Below are 18,089 nucleotides of genomic sequence, written 5' to 3' on the forward strand. Positions count from 1 at the left end.
TATGAAAGAGAAAGTACACACCTGTCCAGGTCATCTGAATCAGCCCTGGTGATCAGTAAGTGAAAGTGTAATCAATTATATTTCCAGTTCTAGACACTAAAGTAGCATGACTCCTTTCTATAATATGCACACGATGCCACATATCTACGGTGATCTCTTTTCAGCTCTCTGGAATTGCCTTCAGTCTTATTCTAGAGGCATGGTTCCCAAACTTCAGCATGCAGCAGAATCAACTGGAGAGCTTCCTAAGCAGAAAATATGGGGCTCCACCCCCAGAGTTTCTGCTTGAGTCAGTCTAGATTGGGTCCTGAGAAGCTGCATTTGCAACAACTTCCCAGGTAAGACTGATGATTCTAGTTGGAGACCATACTTTAAGGACTATTAGTTTCTAATTCATTTATCTTTAATCCAGACCAATGTTGGCCATAACATGATACCAGGAATGAGCAATCTACTTAAAAAGCAAAGGGTTCAATTCCTTGACTCTAAGGACCCCAGGAAGCTTTCAGTACTGATTTGTAGAGCTTCAGCATTTCATACTGAACTTCACATTTTCCCTGAACACAGAAAGCACATATATAGATGACAATTCAGATCAAAGTTAAAAAAAAAAAATAATGCTTGTACCTTTGCAGCTTATGTATAGGTCCTCAAAACTCTATTTTGTCAGGGTGCCTGGGTGGTTCAGACGGTTTACCATCCTACTCTTGATCTCAGCTCAGGGTCATGAGTTCAAGCTCCATGCTGGGTGTGAAGCCTACTTAAAAACAAAAACAAAACAAAACAAACAAACAAAACTCTATTTTTTCCTACAAGGTTTAGATTCCTTGTGTTAGCCCTGATAATCAATATAATCTGGAAAGTTTCACCTTAACAATATTTTTGGACTTGTTCATTTTTCTGTCAATAATCAGATAGAAATAAGGTTTTGCTCATGTTTTGCAGATGATTTTTTAATAATTTTCATAGCTTCACTGTGAACATTAGACTTTTATAGTTATCAGAGCTCAGCTAGGGAAAGCTATGACTGTTTCATTTTGACAGTTCCTTTGGAGCAATTATTTAATGTGAGTATTATTTAAATGTGAGAGTGGAATGAATATATCCTGGTGTGGTTTTTAAAATTTAGTCTCAACATCTTATCTTCTATCTACATTTAAGATAGCACATTATTCTTTACTTCTTTTTTTTTTTCGACGTTTATTTATTTATTTTTGGGACAGAGAGAGACAGAGCATGAACGGGGGAGGGGCAGAGAGAGAGGGAGACAAAGAATCGGAAACAGGCTCCGAGCCATCAGCCCAGAGCCTGACGCGGGGCTCAAACTCACGGACCGCGAGATCGTGACCTGGCTGAAGTCGGACACTTAACCGACTGCGCCACCCAGGCGCCCCATTATTCTTTACTTCTTGCCTTCCATTTAGAGTTAGCAAGGAGTTTAGATATTGGGGGAAGTAATTTAGGCTGAAGAGCAAAAGATACACATTTATGTGCTATCCTTGGCTCTGTTATTCCCTTAATCCCACCTGAAGAAAGAAAAATGTTGATTTTAAGTTGAGGCAAAATATGACATCTTTTGAACAGTACAGTTGACAATTTAGGAAAAACCACACAGTCTTTAAGCCATTATTTCAAAACCTCTGGGTATGTATAAAGTTAGTTTCACTGGGTGCCATTTGAGCAAAGATCCACTGTTGAGAAAAAAATTTAACTTAAAGAGTTAATAACTTAATGGAGGAAAGCCACTGCAACCTTTTTCCTCAGATCTGTAGGAATTCAGGCTTTATATTTATAATGAATTTCTGTCCACCCATTCTCAGGAATACTTAATAGGCAATGGAAGAAATATGAAGTGTCGACAAAGCAATTATCACTGTTCTGAAGGGGAGATGGGGTGAGGTGAAAATGCATAGAGAATAGTTATTTGTTTACTTCAAAATATGGGTAGTGTTCAGCTGAAGGGGGTTATCCTGAGAATTTCTGTATGTTTTTCATATGCCATTTCTCTCAAGAATCGACAGGCAGTGGCGTTACACTCATTCTGGAAATTGCCTCTATGTTCAAATAGCATTCACTACATGCAGCTTTTCTCAGATCTAAAGGGCAAGGGGAAAACAGATTATTTGTAAAATAAAAACATAACACTGGCATGGATATTTTTTTTTCCTCAGGGTGAGAGGGAAAATGCCTGGATCTTGTTTTCAAACATTCCAGCCATCAACTCCAGACAGCATGGACAAACATAATTTTCATTGTTGACATAATGAAGATGATGATGCTTTTCAACCATTTCCCAGAGCATAAACTCATTTTCAGTGTGAGCCCGGCTAACCATAACGGATGCTAGTGATGTGGGAAAAACAAATGCACAAATGAAAAACAATGAGTTAGTTCATTCATTGCTGTCAATAGAAGCCAGAGTTCCCCCAAATCTGCTTAGTATCTGCCTTTGTATAATCTAAAGTGCATTGCAGACCATTTGCATATTGAGTAAAATGTTAAAATTAACAATTGAATAAAACGTTAGGCATAAGCTAGGCAGTTACATTCTCACTATCTCTCAGAAAGTTTTGGGCTTTTTTCTTCATGTGTCTGCTTATTAAATTAGGTACAAAGATTTTTTTTTCAGTAGCTGAAACTAAATAAAGTTGAGAATTGATGCAATTATCTCAATAATATACTCACTTTCCTTAACTTTTAAATTATTAGACAACCAAAATTACTTTTGGTTTAAATGATGTGGATAGTTGAAGAAAACATGATAGTCTCATAAGAAGACTCGTAACAAAACCAATTATTTTTTCTTACTGGCCTTAGTTAACATTTCTATCAATTTCCTTCCTGTCTTTTTTCTGTGTGAGCTCATATTATAGATATTGTCCTGTACTCTGTTTTTGGGTTTTTTTTTCATATTATAGCATTTTCTTATTTGGTAAAGGTTTTTTATAACTAATTTTCAGTGTCTACATATCCTTATATCACAGAAAAGTACCACAATACATCTAAGATTTCTGCATGTGGGATCACTTAAGTAACATATAATACTTTTTTATTAAAAATAACAGTGATAAATATCCCTGTACATAAATCAATGTAATTAATATTTTAAGACTGTGAGTAAATAATGACATTGTTTGAGTAACATAGGTTTAAGTCAGATCCTCTGATAACTCTGGGCACGTGGAGACCCACGATACATTTCCCAGGCACCCTTGCTAGTACTGTGACTATGTGACTGAGTTCTGGCTGGTGGAATAAGAAAGTGTCCTGTGGCAGCTTCCAGGAGACTTCTTTACACTACTGATGCTATATGCCCTTTGCTTCTATTTTTGGCCGTTTCTCCATTTTGGATCATGGGATAAGGGCTACAGTCAAGAATGGTGGAGAGTGAAATGAGACAAATTCTCATTACATATCCATTGACAAACTGGAAAAAAGCATTACAGTTTTGATAAATCTTTTGATGAGAGATAGTGAATCACCTTTGTTCCCTATTATTCTATTTTGAGAGTGAGGGTGATGCCCCCCAAAATATCATGATTTATCCCTATAGGATTTAAGGGAGATTCCTGGGTTCTCTTTCTCTCCCGGTGCCCAGAGAGAGCACTCTGCATTATTCTCTGTCATCTCATTTTGGCAACAGCAAAATATATGTTAGCAAAACAATATGTTTTTAAAGAGCAGATCATTTCCAATTCCCAAGTGGTAAATAATTTCTAAAAAGTACTATATTCTCTCTCGAGTTATTTTTCATTTTAGTCAATAGTTCACTATTGTAAAAAAAAAGTTACAAACTACATACAAGAGGAGAAATAGCTTAAGGACCTGTATAACTTTGAGGCAAAGTTGCATGAAATTGTCAAACCACAACTCTCCCAGGATCTTCCAGTGTTAGTTGATTAGCCAAACCAGCAGGACTATTCAGTAATGGATTCTGCTTTGGGCAATGCTAATAGAGCTATACCCTTGACGGAAACTAACCTCAAAATTTGGGCCACATTGACTTTCACTAAACATATAATGATGACGCTTCGCTTTTCAATGTAAAAAGGGAAACGGAAAATTGAGGTAATTATGTTGGCAATTTAAATAAAACAGAAAATATCCAGATACTTGAGCAAAGGGAATTGGAGCTTTGAACTATGTAGATAATCTGAACTCTCAATTTCATTTTTTCAAGAACACAAAGAAAATAAAGTTTCCTGACCAGAGATTTCCAAAATCTCATGTCTAGAAGGCCCCAAACCAATTCACTCCCTGCTATCTCAGCAAAAACTGGCATTAACCAAGGCTTTTTTTTTTTTTTTGAGTTCTCCTGTGTTAATTCAAATTTGTAGAGACTGATGCTGTTTACCAACAAGCAATCAGGCAAGATAGTCTCACAAACACAAAAATGTAACATGTTGATCCAGTTTCCACTTCCTCTGAGCCTCTGGAGGAAATGGACCACCATCCTGACAAATGTGGGTAACATCTACCAAACATTCTCCTTTGGTCTATTAGTGAATTCCTTCCCACTAAGAAGGTGCCTCTCCTCCCAGCATCCAGCACTTCCTTTGTTGCATTTGCCCCCAATATCTCTGCTTTGCAGTTTTATGTTCTTCAGGGCGGGCTTCTGGCCTATTGTCACTGCTGATGTCGTCACCCACTCTGCACCAGGGCCAGCCCTGTGGGATGTGGTTCCATCAGTGCTTTGATGCCAAGCCTCTCCTGTCCTGTTTCTCCTGATGTATATGATAATTTGGCATGAGGAGTTCATCACTGCCCACCTACTCACGGCCCTATCTTTTCTCTATTTGATCCATATTGTTAGCTACTATAAAAGAGGACCTCTCTGCTCATAAGTTTCTACCTCTAGACATTAAGTGTTTCAAAATCATTTCAGTCGTAGATTGCCAAATTGTTGTAACATTTTTGTTTATTCATTCCCTTACTGTTATTAGATTGGTTAGGACTTCTGGTTTTCAGCAGCGTGAGACATACTGATGGTGTGTTTACAAGTTTACCATCTGTGATGTTCATTTTGTGTCAACTTGACTGGGTCACAGGTTGCCAGACATTAGGTCAAACATTATTCTGGGTGTGTCTATGATGTGTTTCTGGATGACACTAACGTTTGAATAAATGAGCAAAGCAGATTGCCCTCCCTGATGTGGGTGATTCGCATGTAGTCATTTGAAAGTCTGGCTAGAACAAAAAAGCTGAAAAGACCTCCTGTGACCAGGAGAGGATTCCTTCCAACCTAACTGCTTTCAACCTGGGACACTGGTTCATTCCTGGCTTTGGAATTAAACTGAAATAATAGCTCTTCTTGGGTCTTAAGCTTGCCAGCTTTCAGACTGGAAATACACCATCAGCTCCTCATTCTCAAGCCCCTGGACCCAGGCTGGAACTACACCTCCAGCTCCACTGGGCCTTGCTGCCTGCAAATCTTGAGACTTGTCAGCCTCCCGAATTGTGCACACTACTTCCTTAAAATAAACCTCTTCATATACAGTACATATAGCCCATTAGTTCCTTTTCTCTGGAAAGCCCTAATACCATAGGTAACCCTGATATTTGTTTTGTTTACTACCCAACTACAATCTTTTCTAAATTACATATTTGGATTGTTTTATATTAAATGTCTCTCACTTGTAAATAATTGATGAACCTCATCTCAAAAGCAATTGATCTGTGATCAGCTTGCTTTTTTCCTTATAAATATGGAATGAAAGCCAATGTGTGCTAGCCTAACAGCCTCCACAGTCATAATAGAAGGCTCTCCACCATGTTATAATTCTCTCCTGCCAAGTTCTCTAGAAATCCCTGAAACTATGCCTCATATATGTTCACAAACAATTGTCTCCCATGGACTTCTCCTGCTCTTTTCTCACTTCTAGAAGTTTACTATCTTATATTTTCCACAGCTGACAATGTCCCTTCATGAACCACCATTTCTGCGATGCTCCCAAAGTTAAGTGCCAGCACTCAAGGCCCCAGAGTAGCACTCACTTCTGTAAGATTAGATTCTGAGTCAGGAAAAGCTCAACTCTGTGTCACTTTCCCAAACAAGGGACGACAGCCAGGCCCTGATGGAGCTGTCATGACAGCCTGTGAAACTCTGGGCAGATGAATCCTTGTCCTTCCAGTCCTTACTCTCCCCTCAAAGTTTTAAAAATTATAGGCTCAGTTTTAGTCAGTGTTCACATGCAAGGTAAAGAACACTTTTTTACCGTCAGCTGATCTCTGGGATATGTCTCCTGAGATGGAGACAGAGCCGTAACCAGGGAGCTCAATATGGAGAGAGCAAGCTTCATCTAGCTTCGGAGATCAACGCCCTTCCCTGTTGCGTTAGGTGGCTTAAGTTCAATATTTCTTAATGTTTTTGAAAGCAGGAAGAGAATTGTGAGGGTAGGAAAGAGAAATATCTTTAAAAAAACCAGGTGACTATTTTAAAGATATTCATTTACAATCATTTTATTAAACAATCACCTTTTACATGTCATCAGACCTTACCCCTGAAGTGCAAAAAAACAGTTTGAGGTATTAAAACTGAAGGAACATTTGCACATATTTCGTAAGGTGTTCACACTATAGTAACCAAAATATTCAATGTAACTAAATACTACACATAACAGCAGGTTGAGAAGAACAAAGCTGTATAAAACAAACCCAGTTCGTCTCATTATAGCTCTGAGCCTCCTATTTATGATGAAAGGATGGCAAAAAAAAGTAATGTGAGATGTAAGTTGCTTGCAAAATGATGTGTCCATTATTGAGTTTTTAAAAGTGGTGTATGGAATGTAAAAGGGCAACACCTGAAACAGCAGCCATCCCTAAAGCACAAAAATCAAACTGACAAACTGGTTTCAATGATAGTATTCTGTGCACAGGATTTAATACTCAGATTAATGGCAATTCACTTACAGTATCTGAAATAGATTTACTAGACTATTTTAGCACTACTCATGTACACATATAAGGTCACATAAGTAGCATGCATGGTCCATACATTTTTTTCTGTAGGAGTTTTCCCTTTAAAGTAGAAAATAAATTTTTACACAGATCAAAGTTCAGAATGGTCACTTCAAAGTGATCTTGAAGAAACAAAGGGAAGAGGAGATTGCTTTTTTAAGTGTTAGACCTTTTCATATTGATTAAATTATCTGAAGACTTTCCAGATCCCATTTCACTTTGTGTCTATACCTTGAAAGAGAAAGTTGAGGCAATCCGATAACTAATTATTATAATATAAACACTTCTGGTCTGTTGAGGCAATTGGAGACAAGATGTATTTTGATTTGATGATTGATTTAATTACTAATTTTAGAGCATAGGTACTTCATTTGAAACAAATTTAAAATTGTATAGTGATTTGCATATAATATAGTAAATTAAGTCGTGAATAATGGGTCACAAATGTTGAACAGAAATTAGTCTCTACAGCAGTTGTTATGGTTAACATAGCACTTGTAGTAGCCACACATGCTAGGTTTTTAAATTATTATTTTTTTAATGTTTATTTATTTTTGAGAGAGAGACAGAACACAAGCGGGGGAGGGGCAGAGAGAGAGGGAGACACAGAATCTGAAGCAGTCCCCAGGCTCTGAGTTGTCCGCACAGAGCCCAACGTGGGGCTCGAACTCACAGACTGCGAGATCATGACCTGAGCCGAAGTTGGATGCTCACCTGACTGAGCCACCCAGGCGCCCCCACACATGCGAGGTTTTGATGCCCGTCACTGAATTGTTCTATTCAGTTGTGTGAATAGACCGAACAAAGAAAAGGATGATTTTTTGCTAAGAACAGAGGCTGCTTAATACGTGGCTTTTAAACATTTTTTTGAAAAACTGACAAAGGATCACAACCTCTTGCAGTTTACTATTACAGGAAAATACTGTTTATTCCATGGCCATCATGACACGTTCAAGAAGACACCTAAAAAGTAGGGCTCTTCCAGATTATTTGCTTTGCTAGCATCAGAAATTTGTGGGAAAGGGACATTTTTTTTTCATAGAGACTCAACAATGTTCTGCAAAACACACTTACCCTGTTTACTCTTTGTCATAGGGACAAAAGGAAACTAGGTTGCTAAAAACCCCATGGGAACATTATGCTTATGTGTGGGGACAATGTCCACTCCCACAACTATGGTTTGTTTTCCCATGCAATGGCTCTTGAATGAAGAATGATCTCTGCAGCTGCCTCACTGCTGGAAGCACAGCTGCAAATGCAGCTGACTTGTTTACCTGGGAGGAAAGTGAACTTGTGCTGAGGTTCTCAGTGAACCAGGAGAAAACTGAGCACAGCCACTCCCATGTAAATGAATAATGACCTAGGGTCACTTGGTTTCCTTTAGAGGTTAACAACTATTTTTACATTCTGCTACACAAGTAGGTGCTCCAGGTTAAGACACATTTCCTGAGTTTGTTTGTTTGTTTGTTTGTTTTTTAAATGAATGTCATCAGACATGGAAATCGGCCAAAAACTCAGGTCACAGAAAGAGTAATTAAATCTCAGGTGTCCAAATTGACCAGTCCAATTAAAATAGATCCCCAAGCTGGAATTATCTGGAATAAAAAAAAACAAATAAAAAAAGTAACTTTCAATTTAGGACCACATAAACAATCTAAATGCCAGCACACTGGGTATAAATGCTTAGGGGGAAAAATGTAACAAATGTATATTTTTTCTATGCCCACCTTTTATCTCTATAACAACGAATTATCAAAAGAAAATTGAAATAAAATGAAATATGACTGATCCTGTAAGATCTGAGTCCTGAATATGGTTGGCTTGTTGTCATTCTACCCATTGGTGCCATACAAATAGGGCTGACCACATACTCACGCGACGAGAACAATACCACCCAAATTCTTTCACTATCATCATGCTGACGAACTACACTGTGAAATCTATCAAACCTACAAATATCAAATGCTGGCTGGCATTCAATTTGGATGAAAACACTGACTGCAGTAACACAGGGTATAGTCAGTGAGTCCTCCTGAGAGAAGGGACCTGTTAAAGTCAGTCAAAGACTGGGTTTCTTATGCCATTCAACACCAAACTGGTGGGTGCCTTCCTGTATAGAAGGGCCAGTGAGCACAGGAGAAGGGAAAAGCTCATCACTCCCAGGATGACCATTCCTGATATCAGTGCACTGGTGATGGCATTCAGCTGGAAGGGAGGTTCCCTTGGAGAACCTGCAAGCACAACACAAACAGTGGGAAGGTCCACTGTCAGATTTATCTCACTTCATCCCAATTTATACCTGCAAAACATCTGTCATTACGATCTTGCAAAGTAACAGCATGACAATGATTCATGCTACAATCTATTTGACTATAATTCAATCCAATATATGGGTTAGAAGTCAGGTATCCCCTGAGCAGTCAAAAACAAAATCATCTATAAAATGCTATAAAAATTGACCAACAGGTCACATATGAGTCCAGAAATCCTCAGTGAACTATTATTTAAAATATAAAAACTTGTAAAACCAGAACTCAATATATTTCATCGTTTAGAGTTGTGCAACTGATCATCAAAAAATACTTAAAAATTTTTAAAATCATACTTTTATTTTCATATATGTTTGTTATCTTACCAAGCTGTGAATTGTTGGTTGGAGTCTCATCTGGAGGAGAAAAGAAAAAGGAAAGCAATATTGTATCTTTAAATATTTACCTAGGTTTATTATAATTATGTGATTACTTTTTACCTACATGTGCCCTTCCCTTCACCCACAAGCCTCATGGGTAAGGCAATAATGAGAATCTTCCGAAACAATTCTGTTTTCACATTTTCTGTTTCACGTGTCCAAGATTTTATTATCTATCCATTCCCCAGGCCCACACCCTGCCACTGCCCCGGGGCATACAAGGAGAATCACAAAATATACTGTACTATATTTTTTCTTGCCAACTTTGCTTCATCATTATCTCTTTAGTCAGGTTAGTGGGGGCAGTAATTGTTAACAGCTAGTACAATTTTATAGCCCTATAACTTGCCATTTGTTATTCTGTTTTACAGAAGTATTCATTATTTAGTGCCACTTTATTTTAAGCATTGCCAATTTGCCCATCATAATCTGCAAAAACATCATTTTAAGTTCCAAGAAGATAAATTCACACTTGATAACTAAATGAAAGGAAAACGTGACTCCTAACCTTGAGTTGTAGGGTTTTTTTTTTTTTGTATCTGTTATGTAAAAGATCAAAGCTGTTGATTTTTTACTCATCTCTGGCAAACATAATAATAGATGGAATGAATGCATTCACCTGGCTTCCCAACTTGTGTTACCCATTTTGTAATCATATAGCCATTAACCCCTGATCCTGTACAATGTAGTGGATTTCATTTCTGTCCTTAAACATTTGGGTGCATATGTGTCTGTGGGTGTCCGTTATTTGAACCATAAAATGTGTGCCGTTGCTGGTTTGATTTTGGAGGATAAATATTATTACAATGAACATGTGTGTAATTCCAGAAAGTTTACAAAGTGCTGTTTCATATGTCATCACATTTTGTCCTCATAACAGCCATATGGTTTAGATATTATTGCTGCCCCCATTTTACAGAAGAAGAATCTTCCATCTGTCACAGCCTCTGTGATAAGGTAAGCATATGTTTAAATAAAATTTCAATTTCAGAATCCTTTTCCTAAAATCATATAAAGTAGCCAAGTATGGAGAATATTTTTAGTTATAAAGATGAATAACTCAGGCCATATGAAACCCCAAGATTAGTATTTGAAACAATTGATTGGAAGAACCTGGTGTGATATTTATAAGCTATCTGAAGCCATTTCTTTTAAGACATATGAGTCTTGGCATAAATGATGATTCTGCTGTTGAGTCTGAAGTGCAATGCCCTGAATTAATAGAATTCTCATTTATAGCATTCTTTAGAATGGTGCAGTGTACCACTATAGGACAAAAGGGGGGGGGCAGCATAAATTTTCATAATAGGGACACCCTTAGGAAAACTAGGAAAACCCTAATCTCCAACCCACACTACTTTATAAAGACATTGTTTCTCATGGAAATGGATAAAATGAATGAACTGTGAACAATTCTCCCAAAATATATGCATACTCCCTTTCCAAGACAAGCTGCCTCACTGAAACATGGAAGAGAATATATAATGATCTAAAATTCCTTTTTCAAAGATATTCATTGTTTATAAATCACACTTACTTGCTTTTAATTTTTTTTAAAGAATAGAGAGCTCCATCCTCCTATGTGTCCCAAGTTAGGTGACCAAGTTAGGTGATCCTAGGACTGGATGCCCCTACTATTTTCTGCATCCTGAAGTTAATAAAAGAAGTCAGGATATCCTCCTTCTCTCCCACATTACCACCAACACTTCCGGAAGAACAATAAATATCCCAGGTGCCACTCATGAGGACTGGGCTGTGGACAAAATCTTCACCTGAGACAAAATGTCAAATGAGTCCTACCAGCTACAGGTTCCAAGATGCTGAAAAACCAAAAGCTTCCTACCTCTGGCAGATGACTAAAATCAAAGCATGTAATATTTGAATATTATTCGGAATTGTATTCAATAGTGGATAAAGCTATCTGGTTGCTGTTTCCACTATCCATCAATTTCCCATCTACTGAAGTTTGATCTAGCTCCAAAATGGAGGTAGACATTTTCCAGGAGATTTTTTTTCAACACAAACTCTGTTTTTTTTTTTCTCTCACACCCATTTGGTCTTACCATATACATATATGCTAAAAGAAACATCCTGGAGTTAAAACAGATTGGAGTACTAAACTTGGTGGACTCTTCAAAAAACATACAGCTAGCTGAGGACCCACAGGAAGAAAGTGAGGGCAGCAATACCACAGCTGTTTGAAAGCCAGAAGTGGAAGATAAATTGTTTTTCTCTGCTTTTCTCTCATATAAGTAGTAGAAATAAATGGAAAAAGTAAATATCAGTGTAAGATATATACAGAATAAATATTTTTCCTTTCTTAGCACAAGCAAACTATTTTTTTAATCTTCAACTACCTTTGTGGTAAAGTGGACCACATATTTCAAATTTAGAACCTCCAAATTTTGTACCTTCCATTGTGTTATGTTTGTTAATAGTCTATCTCTACCTTTGAATGCTAAGATACCTGAGAGCAAAGACTGTGGCCTGTTCTCTGGGGGTATTCCCAGTTCCTAGCAGAGTGCCTGTCCCATGTGGAGGCTTGAATGAATTATTAACTCCCCATAAAACTCAATGACACAAGTTGAATAGCTTGGCTTGGACTTCCCCATCAGAATTTATGTAATAAAACAATTAGGTACTACTGTGTTCCAGTGCTTGCACTTGTGAATTTCCAGAATTGTTCCCCATGATAAGCATTTCCCTACCGAATAATTTTAGCACATGGGGATGTAAAATAAGGACACTTCAGGAATTTTGAAGATTTTAAACTTTGAAAAGATGTGAATATTTTCCTAAATCAACCAACAAAAGGATTAACAATGTTAAGTAAGTATAAGCAGAATGTCTGATTCATTAAAACAAAAGTATTGTGCTTTAACAACTTATTAAACCTGACATAAGTCAGTTGTCTAGGGGAAAGGAGTGGTTCAATGAGTAAACAAAGCAAAAATCCCCAAGTACCAGAGAGCTTTGAAGAGAGCAAATCAAGCCTGAAATTGGACTTGTCTATATAAAACCCGCCACAGGATCTAGAGAGATAAATTCTAGCTGACCTAAGTTAAAAATGAGGTGAAACTGAGAAAAGAAGGTAGCCCTGGTCATTAAGCTAGACATGAAGTTCACATAGGATTTTCCTGTGGATGAATATGGCTTGATTTCTGAGTTCTGTGTTTATATAGAATTTAAAATAATATTTTTTGCTTGGATACCATAAGTATCATAATGTGAACACGGTCATATATGGCCCTCTAGACAGTGAGGCCACCACGATTGCCCTCAAATGAGCACCGTCCTACGGCCATTTGTCAAAATTATAAAAAATAAATCCACAGAGAGTGACAGAGGAATGAAGGGCATCTGGCAGGTTTGAACATGATCCTTTGGGGGCTTTGCCAATGAAGAGACCAGGGTGACTAAGACAAAACTATTCTGTGAGAAAATGAATATTATCCTTAAGGTGGAAATAGGTTGAAATTGGAAGAGAAGAAATCCAGACACGATATCAGAGACATGTGATCAAGGCATTAACTCTTTGAGGTTTTATCATAGATAGTTTGGGCAACTGAATATGGTTTAGGTGAAACCTACCAAACCTGTCTAGCTGTTAGCTATGGTAGAATTAGAAACTTCTACTCGGTAATCTTTACTGGGACTTGGGAGCCTTAGAAACATTCGTCTTTATAAGAACATATCTTTACACTAACAAATTATTTAAACTTTGTAATATTTAAATTTGTTTTGGCCCAGGTAAGAAGGAAGCAAGGAGGCTAATAAAGAGGAAAAGCCATTTACTCAACATGGGCAGAGAAATGTCGCTTTCAAGATTTTTTTTTTCTTCTACAAAACTAACACTAGATATGTTCCATAGAAATAAAAACATTTCTTATTGTGCCTTCCCAAAAGCATTCCTAATTACTGGCAACAAGAGTTGAGTTTCCATGTAGTGTAATTCTATGAACTATTTCTGACAGCTAGATAAGAATTGGGCCTTTCATAAACCACAAACCAGTCATTTTCAAACCATTGAAAACACATACCAAACCTCAGAGAGTGTAGACCAAGTTTGAAATTTCATATTTAATAAATTTCTGTATTATTTTTAAAAACCTATTAGCTTGTTTTTAAATAATGCTCTTCACAAACCAGAGGAGTAAATAATTCAAGAAATTGTCTAAACTTTTTAGGCCAAAACCTTATTTTCCTTAATTACCTATTTCACACAAAACTTTCTTTTCACTGTGGAACAGGATGCATGGGAGAAAAAGTAAAAATAATCTAACTGAAATACAGTAATAGCCTTATGGCTTATATAAAATTGAGAAACAATGACTAGAATATAATCCAAACCAGAATTCTTCTTTTTTTAAAGACAAATTTAGAGCTATAGAGTTAGAAATTTAAAGGCAACTTCTTCAAACCCCTCATTTTAAAGATGAAAAAACACTTGCCCCAAGAAATGGCATACAATTCCACATCACATAGCTTGTTTAGACAAAAGCTGGAGCTAGAACCAGTTTTTCTGACTTAAGTTTGTGTTGTTTACACTGCATGTCTGTTTTATCCAATTGATTCCAAATGTCCCTGGGTTCACGCTGACTTAAAGCAGTATTCCTCTGGAGAGTGTGTACACAAATACTTGTATACATGAGAATATATGTGTATAAACAGTTGTGGCTATTAGATTCATGACCATGGCAGAGTGCACTAGAAGGGATGTGTAATATTCAGGATCTGGGAAGAAACAAATGGTACTAAAATTGGGCATTTTAAGAAAAGATTAATGGGACTATTTATACAGATGTAGGAAATTCACAAGAGAAAGTCAAGAAGTTCCCTGGCCTATGGGTTAAAGGGAGGGTTTCTAGTTCTGTAGAAAAGTTGGCTGGGAGGAGTTATGCGGGCACTTCCATCCGCTGATAGCACTACCTACTAGCCAAGCCCAACCAAAGACTGGATGGCAAAACAGCAGATGAGTGCAATTCACGCAGGCCAGTCTTCAGGGGTAGGGAGAATGAAAAATGTCCAGCATCGTACACTTGTATACTTGTGTGTGTGTGTGTGTGTGTGTGTGCGCGTGCATGCGCATGTGTAAAAAGGCCAATATTGTAAAGCCAATATTGCCCTTTGTGTGAAAGTTGAGTAAACAGGAAACTACTGTGAAATTGAAGTTGCTTAGCAGTTTATCTTATTTCACAGTTAATTAGTGCTGTTTAGAAACCACTCTGAGTTCTCCTTAGAAGCCAAGTAATAAGCCATTTTGGAACAGTCTATTATTATACACAAAAGGAGGAGCGTTCTTACCACTCCGAGTAATGATGGGACCAGCAGAAAGGACTGCATTTCCAGACGTGCTCTGGGGGCTCCAAGTGGTCCTCCTCCCTGCATCCCTCCTTTCTCTGTGGCCGCAAATCTGAGGTGTTAATGAAAACAAATGAAATTCCACACCGGCACAAAATTGGTTCTTTATGGCCATTTGGAAAGCAGATTCTTTTGGAAGAGATACCACATGTTTAATTTTATTCATTTACTTCTGTGCATTTATTTAATTACTTTGCATATAACTGCTACAATGTTTCTTTTTCTGGCTTGGGCCACATTTCTTATTTCCTCCTGTTATAATTGTGCTTTGCCTCATTAATTTACATAGCTCAATGGTTCTCCTGAAAAAGAGCTGTGTTTATCAAAGTTTTGTACTTTTATATCTCTCAAGCCTTTAATAAATCTTTCCCTGAATTGTTGGTCAGCACAGAGACAAGATAATGTGGATTCTCCATTTAACCCCATCTGATATTGCTAGTTAGGATGAAAGCAATCAATTGTGAAGAAATGCCTGAATTTGAGCATAAATAAAAACATATTAAAGCTATTTCAAATAAAAAATGTGCTTGCATTTTTTCAGGTTAATATTGATGTGACCTCAGGGGGCCTGCCAGAAATAGATTTTTTTTTTATTCACTAGTAAATGGATCTGTATTTTAATGATGGCTGTATGCAATTAAGATCCTCACCTTTTAGAACTTCTAACTTGTAATCCAAGGGATTTCTGGCCATCAGGGCCAAATCTACCTTTCCAGTGCTAGCCCTGTGCACCTTCCCAGGTTTTCCAATCATCCTCTATTCTGCTCCATGACTTTACTGAAGGCCTGGTAGTCCCCTGATTACTCTGTCTTATATGTCTGTGACTTCGGTCAATCTTTGGCATGGAGGGTCTCTCACTCTTGATTTTGCCCCTTTGTGATTCATCCATCTTCAAATCACACTTTGGGTTTTATATCTTCCATCAGACTTCCCAATCTGTCCTGTTCTATCTCTCTCACAAAAGCAAATACTGTCTCCTACTACAACCTATATGTACAATCTGCCTTTGCACCATAACATTTTTGTCTTATTTTCTTCCACTACTGTCTCCTGGTCCTCAAAGATAAGCTAAATGAGTTCAGAAAATCATGCACACATGGCTGTATTCCCAGTATTATGTGTGGCACAAAGTAGGCATTCAATAGATCTTTACTGGATGAATAAATAAATAAATCCTACTTCAAACTGACCCAAAATAGGCATTCAGTAGATCTTTACTGGATGAATAAGTAAATAAATCCTACTTCAAACTGTTTGACCCAATGCATATCCGCTTTCCATATAGAAATTAGTTCCTAACATTTGATAACCCTTCAGCTTAGATCAATTTGACAATTTAGAATAAAGTTGCTAAAAACATACTGGCATAAGGAAGGGGCAGTCATCAGCTCTGCAGAGCTTGGTAACACAGTGCAGGAAGACGGTGGACATTTTCTGATTCTTGTGTTTCACAAATCGGAACACTTCAAAGGAAAACCGGCCTTGCTGGCTTCTGCCATTTTCAATGACAGTGGTCTGAGGATCTTTGTCGCAGCTATATTTTAGGGAATGTGAAAACAGGATATTACTGGAAATTACCAGCCCGCTGAAAATTATAAATTAATTTCTGCAGTATTAAGAGCTAACAAAATCATGCCATGTAACAGATATTTAATAAGAGCATAAGCTAACTCAACAAATATGCCAAGAGTGACCTAGATCAGAAAATTTAAACAGATCAATTTCTGATTATAATAGTACCATCAAATTTTAGAGGGATTATACTTTCATAAGTTTCAAAAATCCAAACAGAATAAAAGGTATATAGTGAAAAGTCTCCCTCCCATGATTGCCCTTGTCCACACCATTCCACACACATATTCGAATCTGCCAGAGGTGATCTCACTTGTTACTGCATCCTCCCAGGGTATATACATTTAAAGCTAAAGTAATGAATTCTTATTGTTTCCTCCTTACAAAAAACAGAAGCACACTATCCACATTGTTTTGTACCTTCCCTTTTTAAAAATTTAGCACAGTATTTTAGACATTATGAATGTATAAAATGTAAATGCACATTTATAAATATGAATATTTAGCAAGCTACCTCATTCTTTTTGCACACTGTGTAGTATTCCATCACACACATGTACCAGCATTTATTTAATCAGGTACCTATTTAAGTACCTTTGCATTGTTTTGAATCTTTTGCTTTTTACAAAGTAATAATGCATAGCCTTATAATACAGTATTTTGTTTTTTGGGTTTTTTTAAATATGAAATTTGTTGTCAAATTGCTTTCCATACAACACCCAGAGCTCATCCCAACAGGTGCCCTCCTCAATTCCCATCACCCACCCTCCCCTCCCTCCCACCCCCCCATCAACCCTCAGTTTGTTCTCAGTTTTCAAGAGTCTCTTATGGTTTGGCTCCCTCCCTCTATAACCTATTTTTTCCCTTCCCCTCCCCCATGGTCTTCTGTTAAGTTTCTCAGGATCCAAATAAGAGTGAAATATAATACAGTATTTTGAACATAAGCAGGTTATCTGTACAATGTATCTATAGGGCCATTTAATAGATGCTGCCACATTGCCCTCTATAAATATTGTTGTATTTTGTACTTCCCAAGTAATATATAAAGAAAGTCCTTATTTCCCCAGAACTATATCAACAAAGTATATGTAAAAATTTCTGGATTATTTGCTCTTGGGTAAGAAAAAGACACTATCACCATATAATTTTCATTTGCATCTTTGCCAGTGGAAATGACTATGCGCATCCTTTCATACATATTAGAGCCAACTACATTTCTTTATCTGAAAATTGTTTATGTCCTTTGCCCAAATTTCTATTTTGTTGTTGGTCTTTTCTTCCTGATTCTTCTAAGTTCTTTATGTGTGAGGAAGACTAGCTCCCGGCTGGTTATCTAAGTTGCAATTGTTTTACTTTGTTGCTTAGCCCGTGTGTGTGTGTGTGTGTGTGTGTGTGTGTGTGTGTGTTCATACACACACAGAAGCTTTGTTTTTGGTTAAATTTTCAACATTTTATTGTATGGCTTTTAGTAAGGCATATCTTACCTTATTGTGCTCACTTTATTGTGCTT

At 37.2% G+C, this 18,089-nt stretch overlaps 1 protein-coding gene across 1 annotated transcript in view; it reads right to left on the bottom strand.

Moving 5' to 3' along the window:
* Positions 1-9,012: 9,012 nt before the first annotated feature.
* Positions 9,013-18,089, bottom strand: part of ZPLD1 (zona pellucida like domain containing 1) — a 42,395-nt gene continuing 33,318 nt past the window's right edge. The window contains exons 7-10 of the mRNA XM_047100516.1: positions 16,370-16,541; positions 14,951-15,059; positions 9,593-9,622; positions 9,013-9,188 (exon numbers count right to left, since the gene is read on the bottom strand). Coding sequence (XP_046956472.1) covers positions 9,013-9,188; positions 9,593-9,622; positions 14,951-15,059; positions 16,370-16,541 — 487 coding nt within the window. The remainder of the gene's footprint in view (positions 9,189-9,592; positions 9,623-14,950; positions 15,060-16,369; positions 16,542-18,089) is intronic.

The sequence above is a fragment of the Lynx rufus genome, unplaced genomic scaffold (genome assembly GCF_022079265.1).
Source record: "Lynx rufus isolate CCGP_SWC_20201006 ecotype Redwood Valley unplaced genomic scaffold, mLynRuf1.p SCAF_5, whole genome shotgun sequence".
Classification (NCBI taxonomy): domain Eukaryota; kingdom Metazoa; phylum Chordata; class Mammalia; order Carnivora; family Felidae; genus Lynx; species Lynx rufus.